The 27,479-nt window shown below is 40.8% G+C and overlaps 1 protein-coding gene across 1 annotated transcript in view; it reads left to right on the forward strand.

The window, feature by feature from the left end:
* The window catches only part of uvrag (UV radiation resistance associated), a 109,422-nt gene extending 82,463 nt beyond the window's left edge, over positions 1–26,959 (forward strand). The window contains exons 14-15 of the mRNA XM_014471637.2: positions 15,325–15,416; positions 26,086–26,959. Of these exons, the coding sequence (XP_014327123.1) occupies positions 15,325–15,416; positions 26,086–26,896 (903 nt within the window). The 3' untranslated portion in view covers positions 26,897–26,959. The remainder of the gene's footprint in view (positions 1–15,324; positions 15,417–26,085) is intronic.
* The last annotated feature ends 520 nt before the right edge of the window (positions 26,960–27,479 follow it).

Consider the following 27,479-nt stretch of genomic DNA (forward strand, 5'->3'; position numbering starts at 1 on the left):
GAAAGCAGACATATATCTGGTGTCTGTGGACAAATTATTGCCTGCGCGGCTGTTGTCCCCATGGAAACGGGCCCTTTTTTAAAATTAAAAACACGCCTCACTCAGGTTGTTGGCTCCTTCTTTTAAGAGCAATTAGGACAGTCCCCACAACAGGGACAACCACCTCTGACTAAACTTGCACCCAAACAGAGACACACATGCACATGCTGTAATTATTGTCAGTTTACATGTTCAGCTTTGTTATGTTTGGCGCCTTCGCCTTGCAACCGCCTCAGCTGTCAGAAGTTGGAGCATAAAGAGTTGGAGTTTATCTCTTATTTCCATGACTGTGGAGCTGCTGCAGGACTCAGACAATAAGCAGAAATGCCATAACTTCAGTCCTACTTGAAATAGTGTTTAGTTTTCTGTATCTAAACGCCTTTGTTTATCCTAGCAGTCTGGATGGCTGAGATGTGTTGGATGTCTCTCTTTAGTTTAAGCTTTTCTTACTATTCTATAATTTAAGAAATGGCCTTACTTCCGTATTCAATTCACCCAACTCTCATTTCAGTTGAGCGGTGGCCTCCGTCCAGCTCATTAAAGAGTTAGAAACCGCACGTTCAACCTCACACTTTTGTCCCGTTGCTGAATTGATGGAAAACCTTACGTACTAGTTGGCCTCAAAAGTAAAGGGGGGTCGATGGGGAAGTAGAACCACACAATGGCGATTTGTTTCTCATTCTCTGCCTCTCTCTTTACATCCTAATCAGATTTGGTTAATCAGGAATTAGGTGGCATTTAACCGAATGGCATTTGCCGCTTTTATATATGTTTTTTTTTTTTCTTTCTGCGGCTGTTTTTGTGAAGTTCTACACGACGCATCCGTTGCAGAGGAAAATGTATACGGCGTGGGCTATGCAAACCGTGTAGATTTAAAAGGAAGGGACTTTTACTGATTATGTATATTTTTGTCTGGCAGCAGCTGCAGAGGAAGTGCAGCAAATTAATCTAATCGTTGTTCGGGCCAACCGGTCAGGGGCTGTTATTATTAAGCAAGGCTCAACTGTGGGTGGGTGAAAGAGAAGAAGCTTGAATGTAACATTGAATTTATAGATTACGTTTTGTTTTGTCATAAGGTTTTGGTTCTGATTTAATTATTTTCTTTCTTATTTTTTTATTGTTTCATTGTTAAAATTACATGTTGCACACAGTAGTATCCCTAATCACTCATTCATTCTAACAAATCTTTTTCCTATTGGGCTGTGACTGCTTCGGTTCCAAACACTGGAGCCTTTTGGCAGCACAAAAAATGTTTTAACATCCTTAACACTATGCAGGGTCACAGTTGAACAAACCCAGATGACCAGAGAATGCTCGGGGCGCTCCAAAGTAAACCGGACGCAGCCCGTGTTCTCCCAGTACCGTGGCAGGTTTTAATTTGATCCGCAGAGCCAATGAAACGGAGAGCCAGGGCTCTCTTTGCTGCTGTTTATTGTTCTGTTATGCTGCTTAAAAAATTTCTTCGCTCGTCTCCAACATTTATTTTCAAGTTCAGCTGTTTTTTTGCTGAGGGTGAAATTTTACGGCATTATTGCTTACAGGCAAATTTGGCGCTTAGTTTTGGAACGTCAAGGTTAGATTTAATCCGACCTTTTCTTCCGTCAGGCTAATTACATTCTTGGTAGTGCAGAGATCAATTTGGAAAACACCAACTACCTTTTAAAGCTTTAAAAAAAGAACCTAAATGGCTATTTTAAGAAAACATATTTTCTGTTTGTGTTCTACTTTTCCCTGAAGCCTAACATCCTTGGCCGTTTCTTTTGGAGAGCGACCACGATCTCCGATCTTTTCTGTAGGAATATAAACAAAGTTGATCTTAGTGCCCATAACCTTGATGTCTGCTAATGCCTATTGTGAGTAATCTTATTCGTGGCGCTTTGTCTGTATACATAAACACACTTTTGCTGATGCTGAACAGTAGGCAGTTTCCACAAAAGTAGAGTATTTTTAGTTTATGACATTTATTGAAGAGTGTGCACTGATTTCAGTTTTCTAGCAGATCACAATCATAAAGCCATACCTGTTGATTTTGATTTTGGCCAATTCAGATTTTTGTTTTTTACCTTGACTTGAAAATTTGCTAAATATACCAATAAAGCGGCTAAGTTGGCAACAGTTGTTAACTTCGCACATGCAGATATGACTTGGTGGGCCAGTGTGTCAGTCTTTACTCTACTGTCCACTGACACTAAAAATATTTAATTTTTAGTTGACTTACAAGAGTAACAACATTTACCCTGAGGAGTGTTGTCAGAGCATAGGATGTGTTCAGTGCTTAGAGTTCTTTTGAGTTTTCTATCATGGTCGGTTAAGCTTGAAATTGTCCACTTCTGCTAACGGTCCTGCCAGTTTTGGCTATCATAGAAATTCACGCAAAATCAGCAGATCCTTGCATGTTTTTTTCATGGTAATGGATAATTGTGAGTTTGTTGCAAATTTTCAGCAAAACTTGTGAAAAACGTAGGACTTAAGTGACTACCGACTCCAACCTGCTGGTATTTTATGCCAGTCACAGCAACCAACTTTGCAGGATGATAAATTGTCCCTGTAGCTATTGCCATACATGAGGATATTGTTGTTTTGTGACCATTTCCAAGTAATATAGTTGTAATGGCAAATAACGCAAGGATACATTCTCAAAAAATAATAAACTTTAGATGAACATTTAACTCCAGAACATTTTAAATATCCAAAATGAACAAGACAGAAACGACAAAATTTGTTTTTTCTCTGTAAACGAAATTGTCCTTCAGAAACACAACCAGTTGAGACCAACTCACCAGACTGAAGACTTTTCTCATCCAGTTTTTGATAGAAAGAGAGAGAAAATGGTAAAATGATAAATCATACAAATAGAAATTGTTGAACTTTTCATTTTTTGTCTGATTAATTGATTTATTACTTATTGCAATAGTATTTTTTTTACTTCTAACTCATTGCTGCCTCAACCTCACTTGTTAATCTATAGTCTGTGATTGATATGGCAAGTAACAAATCACCCTTATCCCCATACAGAAGCACAAAGTACCAATCATGGTTATGGGTTGTCGCTGTCTGCTGACATGGAGTTATTTATGATCTTTTAAGAATATAAATGTTTGTGTTTTCAGTCTGCCTGCTTGTTTTGTTTTTCTCATCTTTATTTCTTCCATATGTACATTTTGGAAGGAGTTTGTTGTGGAAAGAATAAAGCAAAATTCATTGCAAATATTTCAAAAGTGCTGTCAGTCCACAAACTGTGATTTTGATTGCAAAAAAATCTAAAAAACAATGTCAAAATTGTGGAAGGACTGATGTGTGTATTCTGTCATGAGAATTTCATTCATACCTGAAATTTCTTTGGTTTTTTGATAGATTAGAAACAAAGGCAGATAGTGACTTTTCAGCTTTGACTAGCTGATCTACTCATATCACTCTGAAATAACTTTTTTTAAAGGTACTGGCTGAACCTGCCAGTCTCCTCTGCTGCAGTAATAATAATATAAAATGTCAGTCAGGTCCACCAAATGAAAAGGGAGGGAAAAGAAAATAAGATGGCCATTCACGACCAGGAGAGAACATGTGGGCTGCAGAAAGCCAGAATAGGCACCTGCCCACAAACCTTACATTCATCCTCATCTGGACCCTGCTATTTTCCAAAGGGGCCTTGTGGAAGCACAACTTGTATAAAAACAATTTCCCTCCTTGTAAAGTACCACATATAATTTTAATTCCAAATAATAAAAAGAGTCTGATCAGGCTCTAGCTTCAATAAAAGAAACCTTTTATTGCTGCATTTGTCTGCTTTATTTATGCGGTGTACTGTTACTGGGCAGGAGCTTGTGTTTGTGGAGAGAAGCTTTCTTCTGTTGCTGCGTCTCTTCTTGCCAAGAGAAAAATACTTATGTTCTGCACTGCCCTCCGTCTCTCTTTAATACCCCGAAGCACCACTTTGAACCCCATTGTTTGGCACTATTCGGCAGTCCTGCCTCAGAAATATATGGTTCCCAGAAGAACAAATTTTGTATATTTTGCTACAAAACCGTAAATCAGAGAATCAGCTGGCTAGCCTAGGTGTGATTTCCTGTGAGAGGTGGCTGGTGCGATTGATGACATTCCAACATGCCAATGCTGCTAACATGAAGTTGACCTCAGAGGTGGAACCTCACAAACAAAGTTAGCTTGTGAGGCTATCGGGTTACTTTGTTTGACTCTAGCATTGCAGTCTCAAGACTGATTAGCCTTGAGGGCCTCATAAGAGGAGATGGACCTTCCAATAGGTGTCACTGTAGCCCAGCAGACTCTGACCTCCTCTGCTGACCAGCACACACACACACACACCCCTCCTTGTTGTAGTCACAGCTGGCATAGCTGTGTTCACCTCAGACCTTCCCCACGGTGATTGGGGTCACAGGAGACTTCCACTGATCTCTTGTGACCGGTGGTCTCCCTAAGTGAATTTCCTATCGTCTCACACAGCCTTTCCCGTAATTATGTAAATCTGTTGACTGCATTTGGCAGCAATATGATACTCGGCAACGTGTAACAACAGGTAATGCGACAGAAGAGTCTGGTTTTAGTTAGGGTTGCATTTGAACTGGACTCGCGCTCCGAGAACACTCGCCACACCTGTGTTACATTACTGTTGTTCAGAGGAGAGTGAAAGGGGTGGAGGGAAATCCAGCAATGGCAGATGAAGTGGAGGAGCTTTCAGTGCGTAATACTGTTCCTGCTCCGCTTTTGACCCATGTAAAGAGTAAGGCAGCATTTCATTTGAGCTGTTCTGAATGGACATGAGTGACATAAGTAACTACTGTCAAAGGCAAGTCGCAGTAATGGTTACAAACAAACTAATGGAATCTGCCTCTATCACAACTTTAATATAAGTATCCCGATCTTAGATTTAAGTACATATATTTCTTGGCCAACCACTGTGTAAAGGCCTCGACACAAGGGAGGCGACGTCTCTCTCTCTCTCCATTTATTTCTTATGAAAGTTACTCAGTGAGGTGACAACCGCTTGCCCTCCTCCAGCTAAGCGAAATTCAGACGTGAAATTTCAAGCTTGTAATCGTCCATGTTCAACTTTCATCTGTGTCCTGTGTGTTGATTTCTCTGCATGTGGTGGAAAATTTCACCTTTCCGTATTGTTCGTCACTTCTTGTGTGTCAAGCCCATAAATATTACCGGCTTTGCACACGGGGAGTGACGCCAACAGTGACAGGCAACTCAATTAATTGGACGCGGTAGAAGTGGCAGCAACAGGAACAAAAGTTTAACATTCTTAAACTGTCATGTGTTGTGTGGCATTGCTAGCACGTCTACAAGGGGCAAATTTTGACGGTTGCTCCCCTGGAAGAGGGAAAGCTCATATTTGAGCTACTGTCATCGTTCCAAAAAGTGCCATACCTAAACGAAGTGAGCCTTCGGTGAAGCAGGGTGTCTTTCTTACCTACTTTTTCAAAAATTCCAGGCTAATGTTTCAAAAATAATGGGTTGAAAAGAATGGGACTTAACCTGAAGTAATATTTCTTGTTAACTTTATGCTTTTAATCATCATTTACTTTAAATGTTTAATTTTAATAGAAGGATTTATGGCTTCTGCCGTTAATCCCCATCCCCCAGTTCTGCACAGATCAACATGCATTCAAGACCGACAATCACGCATTTCACACTTTTACCTGAAGTCATTTTAGAGTGAACAGTTATCCTGTCATTCATGTTTTTGGATGGTAGGAGAAAGTTGGGGTTCCTGTAAAGAACCTACTCTTCAGGAAGAACATACAGACTCCACAGCTGGCTCAGAGAAAATAGTATTAAGAGCAAACCTGCTCTAACTGAATATGGAACGTTGTCACCTCTTTTTAGTTTGTGCTCCTGATTGTTTGAGTGTGAAGTTTGAAGGAACTGTCAAATGGACTGTAGCTGCTATTGAAGGACCAACCCCGATCAAGCAAGTTCCCCCTGAAAGCAGACCGCAGGATGTTAATGGCAGCCCAAAATGTGTTGTTAGACTTGCAATGTTTTGCTGTGTCCTTCTGACATATTACTTACTTAATAATCGTTAGACACTTTGCCGAACGCCATTAAGATTGTAAACATCTTTCAACAAATTCCTCAGTAAATAAATTTAGAGTCAACATTACATAACAGGCTGTTCACATCAACCCAATCATCAACCCTAACCGTGAGCTACTAAGCTCTGTTTTTCACTTTCTGCATTGTATCTCATCTTTTCAACATACTTCTAAACTTTCACACAGAGTGAATTCAAATGCAAATGTGCAATATATTTGGTTATAAAATCTTTCTTTTCTTTATACCGTTCCTCTGGTGAATGGATTCTGATGTTTGAAAGAAAAGTTCCATACAGTGTCCATCAAGCTGCAGAGTTTGAGAAGGAAAAGGTGGATAAAAGTCATAACTTTAATAATGCTCCTGTACTTGCCTATTATTTGTCTCCAGACAGTTGCTCACACTAAGCAAAACTTCAGGGACTTTGACTTTACTTACACTCTGTTCTCTCTTCTGTTCAGCAGGATCATTAGCTCTGATCGCCAATGTTGGAAAATGTTCATTTGTGTTTCATCAACCAATAAATTTGCAAAAGTAAAACGACATATGTTTCGTTTTATGATACCAGTGATTGATTTAATTACTTGTAATACAATTGTATTAAATCACGTGATCTTTTGACTTTGAGCTTTTCCATATTTACTGCAGATGTTAAAGGTTTTTGTCATCAAGAGCAGTTTATCAACCTATAAACTCTAAACATGAACTTTCTCTGAAGCTCAATTAAGCTTTCAATAATTAATTACTAAAAATATAATACATTACACTAACATCGGTTCATATTTAGCTTTATGTGGGTGTGTTTCACATCTCTGAAGGAATTGTTTTTGTTTGTTTTTTAAATCCATAGTATAAAATAACATTGTTCTGATTCAACCTATATATTTGGGTTAATTTTAAAGATTGGTTCAAAGTATAAAATTTGTAAGTTTAAAAAATGTGTAAATGTTTCAACATTCTTGATGCTTAACAGAACTGGATAAATTCGGGTTACCATATGCTGGAATCTGCCACAAGCAAATTACAATTTCATCACATTTTAGATAAAGATATTATATAAAGGAATGAACATAGTTAAGAGTTTCTCTCCGAGTCTGCTCTCAAATAATGTCGTTACCCAACAGGCCTCTCTCCTGCTTCTTACACCGACTGATTTTGTGACGAGAATAGAACGGCACACACCGTCTAACGTTGCTACTTCAAGATGTGAAATGCAACAAAAGTTCTAATCTCGGCTCCCATTTATCAGGGAAAAAGAAATATCTTTTGTAAGTCGTGTTTAGGTCAGAAGCGATTCTTCACAGTCCAAATTTGTGGGAAGAAATTTTCAGCAGTAAGCAAACGCCTGTGGTGTTTATGAGTTCTGATTCTTAGTTTGACTTCGAGAGTGGATGATGATGAGCGTGGCACGCATTCAAGGCCAGAACGCTGCTTCCAGTTGAAGGGAAGCGAGTTTCTGTTGTGAATGAATTATATGACCTTAGCCAGACTCAAACAACTTTTCAGCCCTGTTCTGTATATTTATGGAGACACATGAAAGGCTGCAGTGATTAATCATATTGGATTTCATATTCCATGCCGCACCACACGATTGTTGAGGTTTTGAACCTCTGTTGCACCATGTGAGGTTTTACCATCAACTATAGCAAAAGCTGTAAATGCAAAGTCTTTAAACATCTGGACAGTAAATAACAATGAGGCACAACTATAAATGTATGTCAAATGAAGAGTTTCGCATGTTTTTTTTGTTATACAGTTTAGCTCTGATCTGCAGCTATTTTAGGTCGGCCATTTTGTTTTTGCATTAGTGGTTGAGTGATGGATGCATAGGCTGAGTTGGGCAGAACAATTACAGTGAAAGATTCGGCCTAACTTATTGAAGTTGTTGGGGACAAACATTTGAATGCATTGAAAGAAAAAGCTCGACGAAAACAGGAAGTGCTGTCGTAAGCTAGCTTCCTGTAGATTCCCCCCTGTTGTATACAGCAATTATGTTCAGCAGACCAGTTTTCCTGGATGTTTTGTCAGTTTTCCACCTTTATGTCACATGCACTGTATTTGCTGTTCCTTGTAATGTTTTGTTTTATTGGGTCTTAGCTGCTGGGGTAAAATAAACATGCTCTATAGGAAAAACTTGTTGCTAGAAAAGGCGTGTTCTGTAATTCTGCTGGACAACTTCAACTGAATTAAAACATCAAAACAAAAGATTGGATGGAGGTCCTCCAGAATGTAAATACTACTTTCTAATGTTTGCACCACAGAGGTGAAAGGACTGTTTATTGGATCAAAGCTACATGTAGAGCTCAGACTGCTGGCAACCATCATCCTCTTGGCAAGTGGAAGAAACGGAAATCCAAGGATTCGGAGCGGTGTATGTGGCTCTCAGAGCTGTAAACAAAAATTTACAATAATTGGAGCAACGCGCCACTGTGCGGGTCTGTTGGACAAGTAAAGCATATTGACAAGAGCCAAACAAGCTGAGGCATATAAATATACTGTAGTTGACGGCTATAATGAGAAGGGTAAAGCTTCAGAGCTTCACCTGCTGCCATGGTGAACGTTGGTGTTTTATGCAGCAGCCAAACAGCGCCAGAGGGACTCTAGATGGCCCAGACTGGTTCTAATGAGGCAAAAAACGGTTACCATTTTATTGCATGTATCACTACGTGCCAGATGTTTTATATACTGAAATCTTTTAAGTTGGAATCTATGCAATTTCAACCATATTGGACTGAAACTTATTAACCCTGCTGGGGTTCCTACACAGCCTGGAAAATTCTGGAATTTAATTTAATTTAATTATTTTCCATATCTGCATTATATAACCTGGTTATTGTATATGACAAAAAAGTTCATTTGAAATGCTTTCACTTGTCAAATAGTTCTCTGAAAATATCTTTAACATATCCTTTTCTATCTTTTATTTTTATTGTCACGAATGGCTGTCGTTTATGTCATTAGATCCAGAAGAGAGAGAGAGAGAGAGGTCATAAACAAGCTTCTCTCCATGAGTCTTGTGTCTGAAAACTGATATGTGTCACCCTTCAAATCTAATCGAATCAAATTTAGTTATATAGCACATTTAAGAACAACTGCTGTTAGCCAAAGTGCTGCAGACTAGATCAACAATATTTCCAACATAAATGAAAATGCAGACAGTGGTAGAAAGAAATGGAAACATATAAAGCCATGGACCGGATGTTTCTGCTGAAGCATCCGGTCCAAAGGACAGTGGAAGAGGGAACACCTGGTTAGCCCCTCTATAATGAGCTGTCATAAGTACTAATGAGCCCCCTGATTACCTTCCCCAGGGAGCCTGTAAAAGCAGCGCTCTTTCTATTTTTACCAATGGACAAAAGCACGCTAGCTATAAATCACAGGATAATTGTCCATCCATGCAGGACAGACATGCACAAGATCTTCTGGAGTTTGATTTGAAGACGTTTGATCTGTTCATACATGGATTGCGCGGCTCATGATGAAAACATTCTGCATCCCAGACTTCCTCTGGCTCCTATCTCCAGTGATGTTACAAGTTCTGAATCCTGACGATGTCTGAGCCGCATTTCCTGGACTGCTACCATAAAAGGAGATAAGTGGGAGGTGGCCTGGTCACCTGCCTCCCCCTGCACCCCTTGCCCTCGGCGCCTCGTCATCGGTAATCAGCCTCACAGTTCTCTGCTGCCTGCCCACATTAGAGCTCTAATCTGAAGGTGATTAGCCCTGACAAACTCAGGGAAACTGTAATATGCGGTATAAGCGAGACTGTTTGTTTAGCCTCTGAACAGGGCTCAGGGCGAGCAGGAAGGTTTTGCCAAATGATGGATGGCATTCACTGTAAACTGACTGGTTCCCTCAGGATCTCAGTCAGCCTCAATGTGTTTCTGTGTGGTCATGGCTCCAGCGGATTGGCAGCCTCAACCTGTATACAATCCCCCATTCTTTGCAGAATGGCTTTGTCTTCGCGAAGAGTCCTGCCCTTCTTAGACGTTGCCCTCAAACGTCACGCTACACATGCTGCGGTTTTGTTCAGTCGGTAAACTAGAACCAGAAGGTGCAGAGAAAAAGGTGTGAGCAGGAATGCGCAACCCTGCTTGGATCAACTCCACTTTGTCATGTGATAAAACTCTAGTGGGTGTCCCCCACTGCACCTCCCCACCCCCAGCCGCTTGGTGCTCTCACCTTTCAGCTGTCCTCAATGGGCCCGGGGAATTTCTCACAACGATCTGGTTAGCCCCATTACAAAGAAGCCTGTGGATGGTTTTGAAAACATGCTTACACACACACTAACACGCACGCCAAGGACGCCAGCTATCATCACAGCGAGTTAGGAAGAAGAAACTGGAAACGGCAAGCCATCTCTCAAGCCGATTGATCCTGAGTTACGTACATCGTCTTCTTACTGACACAGTAACACCGATTGTTTCTTTGTTCTGTTGTGTGCAGAAGAATCGGACCGCTCTGCTTCTTATTCAGTGTCTGTTACAACACGTTGCGACATCCTCCCAGGGAACGGTTTGGGTTTACAGACCAGAATCTAAACCTCACCCTCTCTTCTGTTTGTTTCCATCCCGATGTCGAAGCTTTCGAGGCGCTGACAGTTGCAAATGACGCCCAGCTTTTTGTTATTAAGCCATCTTGCGCTTTCTTCCTCTGCTGCTCCAACGTACTCCATTCCTCCATGCGAGTTAGCCGGGTCACTAGTGTTTTTGTTTGTCTCAGGCGGGCAGAGACGAAGGGAAGGAGAGTTTACGTATTTGACAGCCGGCGCACACTGTGATTGCCTCCATAAGACGAGGGCCTTAAGCAACACACAGATACGCTGCGTTTCCATTACAGATGTGCACAAATCTTCGTCAGTATTCTGCTAATGTTGAAAAAACACAATTTCGCAATTGTGTTGTTTCCATAAAATAAGTTTTAATTAAAATCACGTGAATAATTCAGTTTACGGAACAAGTCAGTAGCCCTCCCGCAGTCTTAAGAGTCAGGGTTAAAAATCATGGCAGTGATGTAAAGGGTTACATGAGATATATTCATATTTCAGTCATAGCGCTAGCGCTCATCATCAATCAGCCATCAGAGGAGTGGTCGGCGTTTTACTCAGGTGTTGGAGCAACAACCCCCTTATTCTTGGGTGCGGATATGCATGCGACGTTTTGGGGAAATTGTAGTCGTGATTTTACAGAAGAGCTACGGATTAAACATTTTTGAATGACTAACAAGTTTTTATGAACTGTGAAACGCTGTGAGAACTCTGGTGGAATCAGCTGCACATTGTCTGGAAAAAACCCCCAACAAACAAACGAAAACAAGAGTAAGCCATCGTCCTGCTACTATTTCCTGTTGTCTTTTTTGCCAGGTGTAACATCCGGCTGTTGATCATGTGACTCGTGATGCAACAAAAGTATTTCCATTGCAATTTTGCTAAATCTATACATTTGGACATGGACAAAAAAACACCTCATCCTAGTCCAAAAGCTTTCTAGAGGGAAACTTGAGTTTTCTAAAAATGTTCATGTTTCAAAATAAATTTCATGTACGTTTATTTTGCTATTTCAATTTTACAGTCCATGGAAAAGCAGCTAGACACAAACAGAGCACCAAATGACAAGAAATTTGATGCAGCTTCCTCTACAGAAAGCTGGAGAAATTTGTGGATGTTGATAGTCTGGCTTGCAGAGCTGTATGCCAGCTGTTGGAATGTGAGCATTTTTTCTTCTAGATTTTGAGGAATTTTTAGTTTCCTGCCCAAACATAAAGTTCTGTGATTCCAGGATTTTGTTTTCTGTGCATTTCTGACCGCAAGTGGAGTCAAAAGCTTTAGCAAACCATTCTCAAAGTGGGAGTTTGAAATCTCACATCAGTCTTGGGCTGAAACAATTGATTGGATTAGTAGATTATTGAAATAATAAACAAAATTTGATAATTGATTACTTTTTAACTGGAGTAAACAGACTCCAAAAAAAGCAATTTTCTGAAAGAACAACATACTCAGAGCAGTAATTTAAGCCAAAACTGTACAGAATAAAATACATTTTGCATTCACGATCAATATATTGTATCCACAACTCATGAGGCTTTTTAGCTTCACCTGGTTTAAATTCTGTAAAGAAAATCCCATATTAAACATCTTTTGGGATCCATTTTTTAAATATTTAATCCCAAAAATTATGAACAGTTCTGCCCTGCTCTGTGTTAAGTCAAGCAGAAACATGTTAGTATTATTTTTTTAGCAGCAGATGCATCCTTCGGTACAAATGGTCATACATTCACTAAATAAATGCTATATTATTGAATTTTAGGCAATAAAGTGATTATTTTATTATTTCAAGCGGAACCAAATGATTTGTTTATTTGCATCTTTTAATGTATTTTGTAATATAAAACATGTGTTTAAATAGAAAATTTGCAGATTGTGTCAATTTTATTTCATCAGATTGTCATAATAAATATCAATTACTAAAAGAAAATAATTAGTTGTTACCCTACATCAGTCCTATCCTTCTCAGATGTACGAACCAAAACGGTGACGTCAGCCTCTTTGCCGTCTTTACTCATAACTATTTTTTGTTTTGGAGTCCGGCCAACATTTTTACACATAAGGAGAGCTATGAGAGCGAGGCGTGCATATGCAGAGTCATGAACCGCTGCTGCTCATGCTGAGGCATCCTGGGGTAGATTCTGACATGAGGCTCCTGTTAGATATGCATTGTGGTCATTACACACACTTCAGAGCTGCTGCCACGCAAAAAGATTCAGAGATAGCACTTTAATATTCCTCCTACAGAGAGCAATGCTGTATGTGCAACTACCGTTTTTACTCGGAGTGAGTGCAATATTTATTTTGTACTCCTATCTGATTCATGATTTATAGTTTCTATTCTGTAGACAAGAACCTTGAGATGTCCATAAGATTTGGAATTTCCTTTTTTTTTTTAACATCTAGGAATGGAAAAAGCAAACCCTATTCCCTCATGTTGCTATTGGTTTTATTTTTAAACTGGTGGCGGCTTTCAGTTTCAAACCCAGTTCCGCCCTTAAGTTGACCAGAGTGTGAGGTCTAACTCTTAAGCATGAATGGATCTCTGTGTTGATGGCGTTCGGGTTTTGGACCTTTCCATCACTGACTGGGCTTTGAGGTGACCTTGTCCCACGATCTGAACATTTTTTATTAAAAAAATTAAAAATCCTCTAATGCAATTACAAATGTAGTTTCAAATATTGATTTTTGTAAATCAAGGGAAATGTACAAAAGCTTTAGCTAGTTTGATTTGTGCAAATTTGAAGTGTGACTTAGCGGGATCTTTTTGGCTAGGATCTTAAACATTTGCCTTTTAACCGATTCCAATGCATCAAACACCCATCTTTCATTTTTCTAAACCAGCTTAGTTCATGCTGGGTCTGCAGGAGGCTGATGTCTGTCTCCTGCACTCATGAGGTAAGAGGCACTCACGTTATTATCAAAGGTTTGATTCAAAATTGGAACCTTTGATGATTTGGCATGATTTTACATATAGAACTAAACTATATTTAGTTGTTTTGGAAGTTTTAAATTTTCTTTTTAACATTAAATGTGTTGGTTCTGTCACTTCTTTACTGTTGCAAAGAAGCTGCTAAACAATGTAGCCATTTTAAATGTAGGTGTTATGTTTTATTTTATTTTATTTTTACATTAGCCACATACTCCCAACCCTACACCTCAAGGCCCACTGTGTGCTTCAGATGTTTCCCTGCTTTACGATGCCCGATTGAGCTGACTGCAGTTCAACAAACACCTGACAATTGAACTCACCTGGGCTAATACCTAAAACATGCAGGGCAGTGTGTCTTGGGGAGCAGGGCTGGGAAACGCTGGTTTAGATTCCTTGTGTCCAGTGGTGCAGAGTGGGCCAAAAATCGCCAAGTTGTCATGGCAACCACAGTCACTTTTTGGGACAATCCTTTTTGTTTTCATCTGCTTAGAGATTAATTTTAAATGCAATACTTTAATTGATCAAAGTAAAGAACATGGAACTGTTTTATGTTTACCCTTAATAAAAGAAAGGTGCTGGGGTTACTTTCTGGGTCGACTAAAAAATCCTAAGTGTTTGTGGCTCCACTTACTGTGATATTAAAAATGAAAGAGAAAAAAAAGAAATCATGGATACTACAATGAAATACTTTGTGTTGTACCTAATACTTTCCAATTATAAAGAAAAACAAAGATCTCCAGCTTCTTTGGGGTGTGACATATTACATAGTCAAAGAAAAAATAACTAATTATCAATGTGCGTTAGGGGCTGCTGACGCCCTCAGAGCCATTTTTCTCCTGATTAAGTGTGAAACAATCCCCTCTTAACAAGGACCAGTGACCCTGGCCGAGTTTCTATTTCCCTTTAATTTCTTATCATTAAGTCAGTCATCCATTATGCTCCCTGTACGAAAACGCAGCCCGTTATCCTGACTTATTGGACTGTGGGAGTCACGTGCAATTCATCTCAGCACCAGAAGTGTGTGTCAGAGAAAATGGGGGGGTTGCCGGGGTTGCGGTTGCCGTGGTAGCCGAGCGGAAACAAAACAGATGTCAGATGGGTGCCGAGGTGGCCCGTGTGACAGCGGGGCCTCAGAGATGTACGGTGGACGGCGTCCGGGGATGTAGGTTAAATAAACTCCCTGCGATGATCGCCGGCTGGCATTCCTGTGACATCACTCCTAGTGTTGGGGGAGATGCATCTGGCGCTTCGAGGTGGCCTCGTTCTCCTCTTTTTACTGGATTAGATTCTATCATCATAAAATAAAGGAGGAGGAACTGTTCAAGGCCAGAATTAGAAAGTGGAGGGGGAGAGGCTGCTGAACAACCTAATGAGGTCCATAATGTGCTCTTTGCACCCTTTTCATCCAGATGTTTTATCAGAAGTGTTTTTCTTGCCGCCCCCACCTCATCTCCTGTCTTTCAGCGCACCTTGCTTGTTATCACACATGCCCGTTATCAGCAGAAGGTGCCCATTGTGTGTCCAGATGAGTAATAGTCTGAAAGAGAGAATAGGAACAGGTCATGGTGGAAGAATGTAGACTTCAGACGTTTTCTGTAAGGGATGTTTTTTTTTTTCCTCTCTCTCTCGCTCTCTTCGCCTGCCATGTCAGGCTCATGCTTGAGAGTGGTGACCGCGTGCTGTATGTGTGGCCCGAATGGGTGTAACGTGTTGCTTTACATTAATGATAATGTTCCCTTGTTCCCTTGTGTTGCAGCTGAGATATCAGCACGGTTTGACCACCCCGGACCTGCAGCAGACGCTACCCAACCTGAAGAACTTTCTGGAGCACGGCCTGATGGTGCGATGGTAAGGATGAAGAAAAAGCATCCAGTGTTGACATCGTATTTAGGTTTCTCTTCAGGGAAAGCCTAATCACGCATACATATCACAAATACTTTGTGTGTGTGTTTCCCCCCCCCCCAATAATTTAAAAATAATTTTAAAGATCCATGTTGAAAATGCCTAAAAGGAGAATATATTATTCAAAGTCCGACCGCCACATGAATACACAACTTAAGATAACACAGCTTTACGCCAATGGCAACATATGAAACCGCATGTTTTCAGCCATAAAACCTGTTGCATATAAAAAAAAAAACTCTTCAAGACCAGTCCAGCTGGCAAAGCATCCTTGAGACACAACAGTCCAAAGAATAAACGGGTTCTCTGGAGGTCCTACTCGTGTGTCAGAGGCCCAACGTTTTTCATTCCTGCAAGGTTTTCCTTAGGCTGTCAGTATCAGTTGTACTTCTTATTAGACTTCTATATCAGCTGCGTTTCCATTGGACATACAATTGCGCAATTCGACATTTCGAAAATAAATTTGCTTCATGTTAACGTGCCAAATTTAAAAAACAATTTGTTCTGGCACAATCAAGATTGGTTTATTTCGCAAAACTGCAATGGAAACTTTTTCTTTTTTTCACATCATCCAACTCACATGATCAACAACTGGATGTAGCCACTGGTGGAAACCATAAAAGAAGAAGAAAACAGAAAGTAGTAGGAGAATGATGAAGCATGTTTTTTAATGACTTATTGCATTAAACTTATTTGCGTGTGATTTTAATTGTTTCATATTTAATGGAGGCACTGCAACTGCAAAAAAAAATTTTTTTACATTAATGGAATATAGACAAAGATTTGCACACATTAATAATGGAAACGCAGTTATAAATCTGATCCTTTTCTTTGTTAAACTTGAGGGGAATAATCTGTTGTTTAAGTTGGAATGTGATACAAATATATTAGTAAAAAAATGTTAAGATATTTTCTAGGCTAACAATATTACATCTCCAAACAGTTGTTTTTATCTCTTCACCAAGTATTATTTCTGAATTAACTTGATGTAAACTTCTTCAGGTATAATAGGGAGTTTTCTCTGTTTCTGTGATCGGAATATCTCTGAAATTCAGTCACCAGTTCATTTTATTTTTTATTCTGTCTAGCAATGAATTACTCTTACGTTTCCTCCCAAAGCATGCTAATCTAATTTATGTTTTCTTAAAACGATCTACTACAGCCATGCAAAAACTGGATACCCATCTGCCTTAATAATATCTCTACTATCCTCCAGTTGCTTAAAAGTGTAAAATAAATTACCTGCATCTTACAAATCATGTCCAGCTTCCTTCAGGCTACTAAAGTGCAATGTAGTAATTAATCTCCATGCAGCTAAGATTTATCACATTGTTCTCATGCAAAAAAAAAAAACAGTCCTTCCCTTAGTGTCTCTTAGTGTACCGGTAATATTCCTTCCCTCCACAATTATCACTGCTCAGATCTCTGTGTGTCTTCTCCTGACCTGCAAGTAACCCCCAGTAAACCCAGGAGTTGGTATGAATCAGACTTCGGCCTATAAAAGACAAAGATGTCTTTGATCCTCCGATCTTCTCCAAGGGTCAGCAAAGGGGAAAATGTGTATTTCACACATTAATTGAATAATCTTTTGTTTTGAAAGAAAAGAAGCCATGAAGAGTCGGAGCTTCCAAATCAGCTCTCCATTACCGCACAGCCCTCCCCCCCGGCATAATGGGAAATGGAAGGGCCCAAAGATACACGAGATGAAAGCATTGCTCCTAAAACCCTTAAGCTATGCATGTGTGTGTTTGTGTGAGTGTGAGTAGATGGAATATTTTAAACATGGAGGTTTGTGGTGTAACAGTACTTTAGCCACCAGATCCAGACTGCTGTAAAACTGTTACGCCAAGCAAACAGCTGACATATTCACAATTAAGCCAAAAATAATCCTGACGAATTTGGATTTATATTGATCTTCATTCAACAAAGAACTTTGCGTCCAATAGGAAATGGTACGGCCATTTCTGGTCGAATATATAGCCTGGTAAAAGCAACCATCCTCCACTGCGCAGAGAGAAGTTCCAAGCTAAGCGAGGCAGCTGTTGATGTTAATTCAGTACTTGGAACATGGACTGAACGACTCGTTCATAAATTCTTCTGTTCGCTGATGGCTTGGCTGCTCCAAAAATGTTAACAACACTCCCAGTCAAAAGAAACATGGTGGTTAAAAAAAAAAAAAAAGATTAAAGCTAAATCTGAATAATTTTGGGCTTAACTGTTTCAGGAGGAGACTGTACACAGTGATGAATTATTCCCTTTCAGTATCTCACTTTTATAGTTGTCCGTTCTTTCCGTTAGCTTTAATCAACCTGAAGGTATGTGGCTAAATTGCCTGTTAGAGAAAAAGTGAATGTTACTGGAGTCCTATGTCCTCCTAAGTTATTCCATCTTCCTTCCGCCTTGCCTAAGCCTAACACCGACTGCAACATTGTCAGCAGAGTATGTTTGGACCATTACAATCTATTTTAATATTAGAAAAATTTTACTTTAGATTTTTGAGTGTTGAGTGAAGAATTTGGTGCAATGAGAAGTGAAAAGATCAGAATCACAAGAGAAACTCGACGGTTCAAAACAGTAACATCACGTGATCTCATGTTCACCGACCGGTGTTTTTAGACTTTCCTTAGTTTGTGGGATAAGTTGAGTTTCTCCTTTGACTTTGACAGATTCCGCATCCAGTCACTTGCTAAGTATTTTCAAAGGTGCCTGACCTTTTCCAAACAGTTTCTATGGAGGGTTTCCCAGATGGTCCTGTGAAACAAACCATCTGGTGCATCACGTTAAGGCACAGATCTGCTTTTCCCACATTTAGTCCCTACATGGACAAATACCAGCGCTGTCCAAACCGCTCAGTGCCAGGATTTTCCTCGTTGGTATTCCGTCTGATGCAGCTCATTTAACACTTCTCCTTTCGTACCCAACTAGTGTTCAGCCAATATGCATATTTAAACATTTGAAAACCGTGTTGAAATTGATTTTATTGTCATGTTGGAGCAGCTGTGCTCCTGTGAGTTGGAGCATTGAAGTCTCCTTCATCTTAAACATATGGAAACTGTATTTCATCTGGTCTCAACCATATGTTTTACACAATCAAGTTACACTCTGTTGCCTGCTATGATATATGATTTTTTAAGGTATTCAAAGTTAGGAGAACTTTGACCTAATGAAATATGTACTCTCCACTGTACCGTCCCGTCTTACTCAAGTAGAAAATATCAATCACTCTCTTTTTTTGTTGTGTGTCTGAGTAAAAACACTGTCTGAAGAGCATCCATTGTCCAGCTGACAGGATGAAATTCGATTACCACTCCAACATTTGTGTTTTACGCTTCAACCCCTCTGCTTTCTGTGTCTGAGGCTCTTATTGTGAAGAAAGAAAGGAAGTACTTAGTGCGTTGCCCATTTTGTGTTGATAAAGGTCTTTCCACCATAAGTTTCTGAACGTTTTTTATCTAGAACTTAAAGCTGCAGTAATGTTTATTTAAAAAATTAATTATCTTACATGTTTGTTGAAACTGCCACTACGTCTTGACAGCATGGTATGAGACATATAATCTTTGAGATACACAATCTGCGCTCCTCTGCCTTCTCCCAGTGCTAACAACAAACAACCAATCAAATCAAGGAGCCATGTTCTCTGCACTCGCTGCTCACCAACCCCCTCTGATTGGTTGTTTTTGACCATCGTATTTCTTCTGATGGCTGCAGCAGCACAGACAGGAGACGGAGATCTGTCTCATTTCATACCATCATGACGGGGGGATAGTTTTAAACATAGTTTTATAAAAGCTACATACTTTGAATTTTCTGAACCTTTAATTCATTTTTTTATATACATTACGACTGTTATTCCGACACCTGGACCGTTTACGTAGATTACGTATCCTGAAAATGAACGACGCTTTGTCCTGTAATAGTGCTGCTGTAATCTGTGGATACAGACCAACGCTCATTGGAGACCAGAATATGACTTTATACAGTAAAATCAAAGTAACACAGCTTTAGTCTCTGATTTTTCCATATGGGTTATGGTTTAAAATGTTTCGACTGCCACTGCAAACTGTGTAGAAATGTGTAATTAGCTTCACTGATCCCAACTCCTGGAAAGAAAGGAGAACTATGCTATCTAAAGACATCATCTGTAACCATTACATAGCAGTTAATAAAGTCTGTGAGATGCCTTGTATGAACATTAACCAAACACATACATGTTGCAGCTGTGTGTCTGCACAGCTCTATTCAAATGTCAGATCAGTATAAACGCTGCAAAATATTCAAACTAAGTCTGTTCACGTGAACGCTCTGTCACTGGGGGAAGTGGAAGATTGCATTTCCTTTAAATAATTTTGCTAAAACATATTGACAATGACAAAAATACTGTCAATTTTTGATAACACTGTGAAAATACTGATGCTATACACTGGTACGTGTCTGCTCTCCATTTCCTAGCTGTGCTAGACTAAATGGCCGATTCACAGTTTATTTATTTACTTATTTTATCAATTTAAAGAGCATCTCCTTTTCGGAATCTGATCAATCTGGTTTGAATAACTCAACACTAGTTTGAGATTTATGGAATCTGTATTCTCTTGGTCAAAAAAACATTTTAATGCTTTTTTGTTGGATTACCGTCTTAGAATTAGATAAGCAAAATACTAAATCTGATACTCTGAATAAGATATAACTTTTAACCTTCATGTGAAGTAATTAGGTTTAGCAATATTAAAAAAAATTTAATCACACTCTTTCAGTCTTCTTGTTGTAGATGTGAATGAAACACATCCTTCATTCAACCTGGAAAAAATTATTCAGAGTCTTGGAAAGAGTCAGACTCCCATGTCTCCAGGGGAAATGGTGCCTGTCCCACAGAGCTCTCCTTTTTTTCAGGAAAGATACTCTTTTAACACGCACCGTTGCACCATTTCCTTTCCATATAAACTCCAGCGGTTTGGTTTGGGGGGGTGAATAAATTCAGATACAGTATCTCGCTTTGGGACCATCTTATGAAATATGGATGAATAGAAAGACTAAATGGCAGCTGCAGGTAATTTTTCCCTTATACTGTGACAGATGGTATAATCTGCTTCCTTTGCATCTGTGCCACCTTTTTCTTCTTTCCACGCATCCAAACAAGGATGATCCTATAAGGGAGAGAGGGAGCTGCTTCCAAATCAGGTTTGGAAACAGAGCCAACCCTGTATTTCTAAGTATTTCAGCATGCATCCTTTCTGCAGGGAGATTCCGTTTAACGCACCGAGACGAACACTGATAGTGAGCTGGGATCATCTTGAATCTTGTGCGCAAATCAAGTGAGACGGTTTTTGATGGAACGAGCTCAAAAGTTTGTTTTTGTTTCGTTTTTTTTAACTCTCCTCTGGCAAGTTTTTGACCTTATCTTTATACATTTCCAAACCGCGTTGCCTCACAAAACAGATAACCTGGCAAAAGAAAGAGACGCTAGCTGCAGACAAAAAGATCGGGCAGAACAGGATAAGAACCAGCGGAAAGATGGTGAATCTATTACCCCGAGGCAGACAGGGACGGTACCAGAAAACCGCTTTAATTGTGAAGATGCGCAGTCTGCACGATTAGAGCTTCAACATGCTCTGAATCCACCGAGAGTTTTCTGGAGGTTCTCGGCGTCCTCAGCCCACCATGTTTCCCTGAACGACGCTTTGTTTACACGGCAGAGGAAAGGTGCAGAGGCTGGCTGATTCAACACCAATAAATGTGGATAACTGCATATTGCACGGAGAAAAATAAAAAGCTGAAATATATATATTAAATAAGCAATTTGCAAGGTTCATTGAGCCTGACAGGTGGTTGTGCATTTTCTGTATTCCTAATAACGGCTGATTTAAAGGGTGAAACCAGGAATGTTTCTTTTTCTCTGTTATGGATCACTGTGATGGTACATTAACTCTCTGGACACCAGGGTATACTATGGTAACATTACAATTTTCATTGCTTCACTAAGCCAAGAGTTTAACTGCTCTCACGATAGTTTTTTACTCTTCTTTGTTGTGAGGAACGGTAGCTCTTTTAAAGCTCTGAAATGCTGTCCGAATCCAAAAAGCAGATGGTAGAATCGCAGCCCCCGATGTGCCGTGGTTATTCCCCATCTTCAAAGGCCTGACCGTCAGTAATCCTTGCCCTATTAAAGGAAAACCCCCAAACTAGCTTCCACCGCAGTGCAGATGAAATCATAACATGCTTTTTGTTGCAGTACTGCAGGGATATCACCAGGACACTTCAAAGCACCAAATCTTATCTGTTCTTGTTTGCTTTGGCCTCAGTGTTTGGCTCTTAGCGGGATTCAGAATGAACAGGGGATAATGCTGTGGAACCTGTCGAGGGCGGGTTGGCCGCCGGAACGGCTTGGAAATCTTGTTTCCTCTTGAAATGATGCCAGGTTTGACATCGGCAGGAAAGGAGGAGAGCAGGCTAGAAGGAATTAAGGCTATGCTTGCTTCAGTAGCTGCGTTTCTAGTGACCACATAATTGTTCAATTTAACATTTCAAAAAAAATATTTTTGACCGTGTCGAGATTGATTTATTTCGCAAAACTGCAATGGAACCACTTTTTTGCATCACACGAGTCACATGATCAACAAACGTCGAAGAAGACGACGACGACAAGAAGTAGTAGGATGATGATAGTGTGGCATGTTTTTTTATTGACATATTGCTTGAACAAACTTGCTCATGTGTGCTTTTGATCGCGTTTCTTATTTAATGGCAAAACCGCAATTGTGAAATTTTTATTTTTTTGGCATTATCTGAATATTGACAGTTTTGCAATGAAAACTGTCATCACTGGTGTGATGTTTTCTGTGATGAATTAGGCATAGGAATCGTGTGGCCCATCTAATTATTGCTGCTACTAAATCAGCAGAACTTTTTTCCAGGGAGCTAGCGTTATATGCATGATGATTTTGCATTGCTTCTTCAATTTCTTACAGATATAAAAGTTGCACAGAACATTTAACCTCCCAAGTTCTGGTGTGCAGTTTTGGAACAATATTTCAATAAATCCTGCGGTTTTCCATAATACTGCTGAAGCGGGTCGAATTTTTTCTGTTTTCAATTTAGGCAAATTACAAAAGGATTGATTCAAGGGAGTGCTTGAATGTTTGATCATTTCTTTCAAAAATGTAAAAAAAAATAAGTTATTGATCTACTTCCTGTCTCTAAAATCTAATATTCCCTCTTTAAAAAAATGTGTTTGACCTTCTGAGTTATTCATTTATCCAAGGAGATGCTTGTTTAAATAGTTCCTACTTGTAGAAAGGAAACGGTGATACTTGAACCGTCACACGGCAGACCAAGAATCACAGTTACCCGACTCTGAGGAACTGTTTGGCATTGTTCCGTGTTTCCATCTCTCCTAATCTGCACATACGCGGACTGTTATCCTGCACATGTAGCCTAATTAGCCACATTTGAACAAAACATGACGTCCGGATAACCGTTGAACTGGTTTGGAACAGCAGATGTTATGGCTGGCCAGAGATCTGTCTGGCTCAGTTCTCTCACAGACACACCCAGTCTTCTCACTTACTCATTCACCGCTTCTTAATTTGACACGTGAACTGAAAGGGAATAACGCAACACTGCACTACTATCAGTGTCCGGTTTTCATGTGAGCAAAAATGGCTCACTGCCCAAAGCGACACAGACCTCTGGGTGCCACAATCACGTTTTTGTCAGTTAAGACTTTTTGATTCTGTTTTTAAAGGGAAAATCTTTTTTTTTTTTAGCTTTATGTCATTTTATAACGTTATTCCCTCATCAAAAACAAATCTGGAGTTTTATGTCAATGTTTTTGATTCTTTCATAAAAGGTTTGAGAAATCCTATAAGCTCCCATGACAACCATTCAGCTGTGCAAAATGCTGGGGGGACCTAGCTCTGTCTTCGCGGACGCATAACACCGATATAAAAGTGGTTAAAGGGTCAATTAGGGGAGCGATGTTGTGATAACTTTCTGAAGGTGGAGTTTCAGAAAGAATATGAGTTTTTAAAGTGACAGATGCCAAATTTCAAGATGTTAAATTACAAAGTCAAATTTCTTTCAAGTCATATTTGATATATGCAGCATTTTTATAAGAACGGAAGGTAACATAGTTACTTGATAGTGCTGTGTAATGTCACTACGTGCCTGGAAAAAAAAAAGAAGGACTTGGATTGTGTTAAACCATCTAAAGAAGTTATGAAACTTAAACTGGATTTAACTCTTGTAATAATTTAGCACTGTTGCCTTGCAGCAAGAAGGTCCTGGGTTCGATTCCCAGCCCGGTGTATTTCTGCATGGAGTTTGCATGTTCTCCCTGTGCATGTGTGGTTTCTCTCCGGGTTCTCTTCTTCCCACAGTCCAAAATTGGTTAAATGGTCTCTCTACATTCTCCCTAGGTGTGAGTGTGTGTGTGCATGGTTATGTGTCCGGTCTGTCTCTGTGTTGCCCTGCAACAGACTGGCGACCTGTCCAGGGTGACCCCGCCTCTCACCCGGAAGGTTAGCTGGAGATAAGCACCACCTGGGACAAGGGTGTTAGAAAATGGATGGATGGATGCTCAGAGAAAACTGTCTTGACACTTCTGCAGGAGCTAATATCTATGGTTATCTTTATTTCGGCTCTTAGAGGTTCAGCCAATCTGTGTTTTCCTTCGTTTTCCAATAAACAGAGTTTCAATATTTAGGGTGGTCTTTAGAGGGCTTAATATGGCTTGAATAAGAAGATTAGATGATTATTTTCAACACAAATCTTTTTACATTTTCTTTTCAGCCTTCGTGTTTTGTGTCTAGAGATGCTTAGAAACAACTCTATTTCCATTTTAACAATTTTTGCAGGAGCACTGAAGCCTCTCTTTGTAGGCGACTGATATGCGCTATATGACGTGTTTTTGCTGAAATCCCAGTCCGCATATAGGGGAACCCTTTCACCAACTCTGGTGAACCTTTCTCAGCATGTTTATCTGTTTCCTTCCCATCAGTCAGCCATGCCTCGCTGTATCCTCACTCCGCACTGCAACCTTATTCTACGGATGGTTCTGATTTTACTGCAACATACCCACTTTGAAGTTGACTGGTTTCTCTTAACACGAGGCGAGCGTCTCCTGTCTTAGGCTGGACGTCCTGCCTGTGAACCCGGTCAGGACCACCTCAGCAGGGTGTCTGCCGGGGTCAGGCTCGGGGTCCGTTTGACAAGCCGTCATGCGCTTGGTAGTAAAAACGTCTGTCAGACGGCCGACCAGCCGGTCCTGAAAGCGTGCGCTCTCGACGCCGATGTCTGCGAGCTACTCTTCCTCGATAAATGTCAGGTGACAGGAGACTTATCTGTTATGACAGGACGTCCAACTGAACAAGCAGAGACATGTCCTCAAGCCTTTTAACCAACACGTGTGCGTGTGTAATGTGGCATGGAGTCACATTGAAGGCAGCACTTAAGTAGACCAGAGAATTGTGCATGGCCTTGGCTATTAGAAGAGCCAGTGAGGCCCCCACTTAGATAGATTTATGACTCCAGTCTGGGGGCTGGGCGGGGTGTCCCAGATCTCCAGCCTGTTATCTGTTTTGGAAGAAAATATCTGACATACTTTGGTGGACGCCTGCTGCGCTCTTCCAGTCAAGAGAACATGAGTCAAGCCTTAGAGGCTGCAAAAATGCTTTCTGAATGCTGTAAAGTGGAGTGATTTACAAAGAGCTGCAGCTGCCCCCTGGATTAGAAGCAAAGTAGCCGCGCTGCCGAGGTGCTGATAAGTATCGGCTCTCTCTGGAAACCTCACTTTTGTTCTGCCAGCTGGGTACCTTAATAAAACTTTCAGTGCCTTACAAAGGTATTCCTACCTGAAAAAAATTAAGCTCTTCCACTTCCTCCCAATGCTACTGTCGCGGTGTGAAGAAATGCTCAGCTCCCAGTCAGAAACAACCAATCAGAGCCAAGAGGTTTTATCCACCATCGGTGGTGGCCATGCAAACTAGCCTTAGCATTCTTGACAGGATCTGCTGTTGGTAGAGCCAGGGAAGGGTGTGAGCAGCATTTACATGAATGATTGACAACGCAAAGACCCTCCCTCTGGCTCTGATTGGTTGTTTCTTAGTGGTGTATTTCTGCAGTTAGCACTGGGAGAAAGCAGAGGAGTTAAAAAAATTTTCTCAGATTGTCTTTCTTATATTGTCGAGACATATTGATGATTTTAACAAAAATGTAAAAAAACAAACATATTTTGTTTTATAAAAGTTATACTGCAGCTTTAAACACAAGCCAAAATACTGCAGCAAAAATAAAACAATATGCCATCAGCAACTCTTTATTGAAGCAGTGGGTTTAGCCATGCAAAAACACATAAAACCAATGTTATGAAAATATGTCGAAATTGTTCTATTTATAACTAACTTTTCTCTGCCCAGACACACACAGAATCTCCGACTTGCCGCAAAGTCAGGTCGACGTCAAAGTAGATGCTATTTAGGGGTGTTGGAGTAAAGGGGGCTGAATGTAGTTACTTAGGTACTGAACTGCATATGGACTTTTCTACCATCCGTAGAAGCATTATGTTCATGGTTTTATCTTATTTTCTTGTTCATTACCATGTTTGTTTCTTTGCTCCTCACAGCGACCGACATCACGTCTCCAGCTCGATTCCAGTGCCCTCCAAGTCGCAGCTGGGTGTGTCCGCCGCCTCAGAAACGGGCTACCCTCACCACAACAGTTCTCCGGACCGAGGCCCGAGGAAGAGGGCGAGCTCGGAGGCCGAGGCACAGCTCAAGTACAAGCCAACGCCTTCCCCAAACAACAAGGCAGCCGCAGGGGAAGAGAGGCCTCCGGCTAACCTGACACCACCTTCACCGGCACCAAAACATGTGTCCTCGTCGCTTGATGCCAGCATGGCCTCACCTCACCTCAACACACATGCAGCGGCCAAGGAGGAGGAGGAGGGGGAGCAGGGTGGGCACACGGAGGTAGAGGAGAAAAATAAAACCGCTGGCGTAGAGAGGGAAGCGGATAAACAGAAAGAATCCGAGGAGCGGCCGGCCAGCAGCGCAGGGGCATCCAGTTCCTCCGTAGTGCAGGAAGTTGGAGAGGAAACTGTTTCCAGTAACCATACAGGCGCAATGAACGGCTCCCTGGCAACAGGTCAGGCGCCGTTAGGCCTCGTCCCGGAGCTGCACTGCTCCGTGGAGCAAGCTGAGGAGATCATGGGCACAGAGGCCACGGGGCTAGGGATGGGGTTGGGGCTAACAGAGGAGGCCCGGCTGGAAGACTACCACTGTGTTCCCGTGGATCACGCGGTAGCCGTTGAGTGCGACGAACAGGTGCTGGGTGAGCTGGACGTGGCAGGCTTTGAGGAGTTCAACAGGCGCATCTATGCACTAAACGAGAACATGTCCAGCTTCCGCCGGCCACGCAAGAACTCTGACAAATGAGATTTATGGAGTGGTGCAGGGTGGGGCAGAAGGCCAGAGGGAGTCTTGGTAAAACTTGCACATCGTCTGAACAGATACAAGGCAGGGAGATGAACTGAAAAGACTGGAGTGTGGTTCTGAGCAGCAGCTGTTCTGGATGAACCGATTTGCACTTATTAATGACATTTCCCCCAGAAATCTTTCCAGTTAGAAAAGTCAAATGAAAGTCCTGGGACAGAAAGTGTTTTTGTTTTGATTCCAGCAGCTATACATCTTTAGAAAAATGGCCCGAAACGGCTCATCAGGTGTTTTAATTTACTAAGTTTGACATCAGTTTCTGAATTCAACAATTACGCGAGACATTACATGGGACCACTCAGGTGACATTTCCACTCATCTGGTTTTCCAATAGAGATGCACAGAGAAACAAAATCTAGTCATTGTCAGTTTGTTTGGCTCTGACAATTACAAACTTAACCCAAACTCTTCAGTGTGGAAGTTCCTGCTGTGAGAAGAAGATTAAAAGTTTGCTAGTTTAGTGTCATTGAGGTGTTTAAGATGAAGTCAGGAGAAGCAGATATAAGTTTTGAAAGAAATCTGAGTT

The sequence above is a fragment of the Xiphophorus maculatus genome, chromosome 11 (assembly GCF_002775205.1).
Source record: "Xiphophorus maculatus strain JP 163 A chromosome 11, X_maculatus-5.0-male, whole genome shotgun sequence".
NCBI lineage: Eukaryota > Metazoa > Chordata > Actinopteri > Cyprinodontiformes > Poeciliidae > Xiphophorus > Xiphophorus maculatus.